The sequence below is a fragment of the Sesamum indicum genome, linkage group LG10, assembly GCF_000512975.1.
Source record: "Sesamum indicum cultivar Zhongzhi No. 13 linkage group LG10, S_indicum_v1.0, whole genome shotgun sequence".
Classification (NCBI taxonomy): domain Eukaryota; kingdom Viridiplantae; phylum Streptophyta; class Magnoliopsida; order Lamiales; family Pedaliaceae; genus Sesamum; species Sesamum indicum.
The window spans coordinates 13,320,620-13,326,433 of record NC_026154.1 but is presented as its reverse complement, the minus strand read 5'-3'; the positions used below and the strand labels follow the sequence as shown (position 1 = coordinate 13,326,433).

Below are 5,814 nucleotides of genomic sequence, written 5' to 3'. Positions count from 1 at the left end.
CCGCGTCTTTTTTTGGTGGGGGGGGGGGGGGGGGGGGGCTGTACGTATTGTTATTCTCATAAAATAGTTCTCTTACATTGAATCCTAAGTTCTTGGTTCAGTTTATCTTTCTTTATCAACATGACCAAAATATTAATTGAACTCCTTTACTTGCAATTCATGTAATAAATTTTAGTATAGCAAATTGTTGTATAGTCATTGAACTCACTCTTACTGCCACGATATTACACCTTTATCTGAAAGCATGCTCAAAGAGTTTGTGACAGTACTTGTCCAAAGAGTATAATCACAACTACTGGACTTTTCTATTGCTGCTGTTGTCATCGCAAAAATTTCCTGAACATCATTTCCATATTGCAAAAAGAATACTTGCAACATCTTGTCACCAAAAATGCCAAAAAGGACCAATAGAAAGAAGTTTAAACAAACTAAAACAGAACCAATAAAAGCAAGCTGGTAGTAATTACAATTTGGTACATTTCCCCACAATCTTTAGCAAGGTGGAAGACTAAAAGCAAAATATGAGATCGAAATAATGAAAAAACCAAAATTAATTGTATTTCCTAACAATGTCGTGAAGAAAAGAGAATCTACTTCTCATGTATTACAAGGCCTCCACAGATCAACATATTACATAGACCTTCCGTGTTGTATACATCTCCCTACAAGAATGCATAAGCAATACCTCTACATTGACAGATACATTGATCATTTAGGTAAAAGAACACTGATTCTTAAGGATCCCAGGCTGCTTTCCTCCAGTCTACACGTAATAATCATTCAAACAGCAGTAAATGCAGATTGAATGGAAGATGTGAAGCGAGAAGCAATGGTCTGGGTGGCAAATGCTTGAAGCTGCTTCTTAGCATCTGAGAGAAAGACCAACATTATTCATCAAGGGGATAAACCACACCAATAAAAGAAGTTGTCTCCTAGTATAAATTGCAGATTTATATTTTGCAAGGTCTTTTATGTGTCTGGAAATACATGAAAATCAAAGGAGAGAATGGAAAAGTCTTCAAAAGTAAGCAAAAAATATATGGTATCAGCATTGTCAGAGCAGATATAGCAGTGTGGAAGTTTTAGAAATGTTTGCCAATAAATTTCTTAAACTTTTCTAGATGCTAGTATGTTTTATGCAGATACTTCAGAAGGACAATGCAATGAGAAGGAAAAATGTAAATCCATCAAAAAGAGTAGTCAAATTAGAAGTATACCATATGAATTTTGCACATAACTTCTACTGAAACTAGTTATATTATATTTGAAACTCGTCAATTTGGTGCTCAAAATTTGCTACTATTATGTAACAGGCAACAGCAACTCCTAATGTATACATGTGCTGCTATTCATGAAACTGAATCATACAACAGTTCAACAATAGACCATTTGGCTCAACTTGACCTACAATACATGGGAACTTGTGGATATAATGTTTGGTTATACTTTATCTCAATCCCCATAGATGCCAAACTAGGACAAAATGTACTTGAAATGTAGGCATGGTTCTAACCTCAACATAAAAAATAACTTCACTTGACTCCCAATTAATTTTGAATAAGAAATATAATCTCCTCCTTAAAGTTACTTTTGGCATCTGTTTGTTACATGTGATGCATGCAAAAGTATTGATATAATAGAGAACTTAACAGTAAAAGTATGACAACATATGTTGTTTATTAACTTGATATCATTGCATTTTTATTTTTCAATTTTATGCATTTATTTTAGGATAAATTATATTTTTCCATCTGAACTATGCCTGTTTTTACACTTTGCTACCAAAACTATTTTTTGTGTCAACTTACCATGTCAACTTTGCGAAGTTTGTACTTTGCCATATATGACCATTTTTTTGTTGATTTTTCTATTGAAAAAATATCACATGATGTGTATATGGGAAAAAAATCACATTAGATAACTCTTAAATATCACATGTGGACTACATAAGATGTTTTTTCGACAAAAAATATGGTTGAAGAATAGTTATAAATGGCAAAGTGCAAAATTTCGTAAAGTTGAGATAATTAGTTGACACAAGAAAAAAATTTAGATGCCAAAATCTAAAAAAAGTCATAGTTCGGAAGGCAACATGTAATTAACCCTTTATTTTAATAGAGCTCCAGTCACAACATCCAAAATAGAGTCCTACCACTAGTGACTTATTGGAATTGATATGTTCAACTATAAAATATATTACTTTATAAAAATTAATGCATGAGACATAATTTGATTTAACAAATATTTAAAAAACTATAAAAATAAATGAGAAAAGACAACAATTAACACAAAATGATTTAGTAAAATGTATTTTCTGCCTTGGTCACTCTCCCAATAAAACCAATACTCATTTGACAAAAGATAAAAAGAAATAAATAAGCATAAGCAGAAAAATGAAACACTGTAGAAAGATCTATTAAAGTTGCTCTCATGTTTTGTTTCCATTTCCATTAACAACTATAAGTGTGTTCTCTTACAAATTATCATTTTTATCACTCATAAACTTGCAACATGTCATAAAATTAGTAAATTTTTAATTATACTGAATACTTTAATTCTTTTTATAGTTTTAAGGTACAATTTAAATAATCTCTTTTTTTTTTGGTAACTACAATTTAGATAAACTCATATTAAAAATTGCGAAATATGTTCTCTAAATTATTTTGCAGTATTGTAAATCACTATTCAAATCTGTGGACCAAGTGAATCGATTTTTATTGAAAAGAATTCCTTAAAACTCCAAGTTATTAAGTAAATTAATTGAATGAACAAGTAGACAAAGAAATTGATCCATGCATAAGGTCTTGCTTATTTTCTTAAGCTTTTATTTTTTTCATAGAATTTTCAGCATATTGAATAATTTTCAACATAGAATCACTTACTGTAGAAACATATCAATTGGAGCATATAGTTTACCTCTTTACTTCTACTTTTTATTTTGTCAAATACATGGATTTAACATCTTTTTAGCTATGCTATAGAATCAACTGTTTTTCCTCCTCAATATTAAAAATAGGATAATTAGTGAGATTAATAATGTATTCATAGTAATCAGGATTAGTAATGCTGCAAATGAATTTAGAAAATATAATGAACTTACAAAAATCTTATCAAGTCCAAGCTCAACATTTTACTCTTTATTGCCATTAAGAAAACACTATCAGGAATAATTTAAGTCAAACCAAAAATTAAAAAAACAAACGTAATTTTATATAGATAAAGATATAGGGAGATAATTAGATAGAAATAAACAATGAATGTGGAATGCAATTCACTAATTGTAGGAATAGTGATCCATTTGAAACCACTGAGTATTAACTTAAGCCTCCACAAATCAGAGAACCTTGTAAGTGTCAATGGTGCAAAAGTGGCAGTGGTATGATATATACTAGCACCATTGAGCTATTAAAATATTCATTAACATATTCTGAGAAGTTGTGGAGTGCAAATCCATTAGACTACAAAAACTACACTAAGGCTCTTAAAAGCAGGTGGTCAGATCTGATTTTTGTTGTGAGAAATGTAATACTTTATCTTGAGAAAGCCATATTTATACCCCCTTAAAGTTCACCCAACTGCTGCCAAAACCGAAAAAAGAATCTGTAGCTTGAGATATCAGTCAGTCTACATACCTTTGCGGCACTTAGTAAAGCCAATAATATTGGCTATACTGAGGGTCAAACATACACCAACAACAAGAAGATAATCAGCTTGTAACCTGATGAGAGAGAATATAGCAAAAACCACCCACACAACAGCCTACAAACAAAACACAAAATTTAGCTGAATCTCAAGGCAACAAATTGAAAAAGGCTTCAAAAGGCATCCATATTTAATTTTTTTTAACCAAATAACTATATGCAGGCAAAAAGATGCTTGTTGATGTCCACAATGACAGAAATTAGCAGTTAATTCTTGCTTCTCAGAAAAACTAACCACCTATAAAGTATAAACCAAGTATTTACTTAGTCCTTATTAATGTCTTTGCATATGTCCTCCATCTTGCTCACTTGAATGTTAAATATACAAGTCTAAAAGATAGTTTATTCCAAGAAATTGTTTACTTACTGTAAGGTACAAGGTCCACCAGAACAGCCATGAATCTTTCTTGTTCATTCGAGCCAGTGACTGAAGATGAGGGGTAGGATGGATAAAACACAATGGCACATCAGCAGAATAGTCAATATTTACAGTCATGAAGCTAAAACCATGTATAAATGCATGCCAAAATCTCCTCACCTCTTGGTCAAGACATTCAAATCTCCACACACTCTCACCATCTTCATTTATCTCATTCCACCACCTAAGACCTACCAAGATGCGTCCACTTACATTCTTGACCACCCAAAAATCAAGGGCAGCTAGAAGCACAGTTACCACAAAGATGATGACAAAATTTGATATGAAGAGAGCTGAAAGAATATAAAATGCCAGGGCAGCAGCCTGTTAAATAGAAAACAAAGACATAATGTTAAAAATATTTACAGATTACTAAACAAATAACCAAAGTATCAGTAAAGACAGAAAAACATGCGTCTTACCTTGAAAAACACATGGAAGAAGCATATCTTTGGATGAGCATAATTCTCTCCTGGAGGCTACAGTTAGAAATTAGTCTGAGGTAAGGCCCATTAATGAATGCATTCTTGTAACATTAAAGTTCATGGTCGAAATTGCTTTTAAAACTTTTAGATTCTGAAATGCTTGTAAAAAATTGCATGTCATCATGTTCCAGAGAATACCCGTAAGGAAATCACAAACCTTTTTGCAGTCTCACTAAAAATCATTTCTAGACATCTTCATAAGTATTTCGAACATTTTCACATCCCATTTCTATGGACTTCAATTTTCCACTCAGAATTTACAGAGAACAAGTTCAACACAAATATTGATACAAAAACAAGAAAGCCTAAACTCAGTTTCCGAAAGTTTTCCAACATCCAATATCTCTGCTTCTCAGAAGATTCAAATCAGAATAAAAAAAGAAAAGGAGGAAAGGAATTATCACTAGAAAGATATAATGAATTTGCGCCACCTCCTCAACAAGGCTATTCGATGCATTCATGTATAAGAATCAATCAGGTGAACAACTAGCATTTTCACCAACCTGGAAGAACGAGCTACCCCAATATCTAGCGTATCAAAATCCTAAAAGTACCATATAAACCAATTGAAATTCTTCAACATGAAGCCAAAGGCGATCCTTGGGGATTTTCATTTCTGCCAACATAGGGCCTATCAAATCGGATCTCTTAATAGAAATATCATACAAAAACTGAAGTCAATCAACAGATCTACAATGCGAACGAGCTCTCAATAACATCATAACCAATACGAATAATCGAGAATAAAAATCAGTCATACATGTATCAGATAACAGCGTCGAATTCCATGAAAAAAGTAAAGAAGATTACGAAAAACTTACTGGATTCAGATCCATTTTAGGGAATTATATTCGATAGCTCCTCCAAATCAGCTCCTTGAAGCGTTATTACTGCTTGATACTTCTCTCGGGTTTTGCTGAAGAACACAACGATTTTAGTTCTCGTTATTCAAAGTACGAAGTATCGAGGCTGAATTGCTAATACATCCTTGCATATTCTGAATATTATGAAATTCCCCCAAAATATTTTTTTCTGGTTCTAACGGCCCTTAATTGTAAATTTTCTTCCTGAATTTGTATTATATTAAATTTATAGTCCCTATGTGCTTAATATTAAAACTTAATTTTAGTTCATATTATTGTTTTTAACTTTTAGGAATATTTAGGTAGTAGTTTTTAATTCAAGATTTTCTTCAATTAAGCCTGGCTTA

General features: G+C 31.9%; 1 protein-coding gene across 1 annotated transcript; it reads right to left on the bottom strand.

The window, feature by feature from the left end:
- LOC105172445 (Golgi apparatus membrane protein-like protein ECHIDNA) lies at window positions 427-5,571 on the bottom strand. The gene is made up of 6 exons (XM_011093875.2): window positions 5,426-5,571; window positions 4,542-4,598; window positions 4,240-4,443; window positions 4,069-4,128; window positions 3,633-3,759; window positions 427-869 (listed from the first exon to the last, which is right to left on the bottom strand). Exons 1-6 carry the CDS (start codon window positions 5,438-5,440, stop codon window positions 781-783), a joined length of 552 nt encoding a protein of 183 aa, XP_011092177.1. The 5' UTR covers window positions 5,441-5,571; the 3' UTR covers window positions 427-780.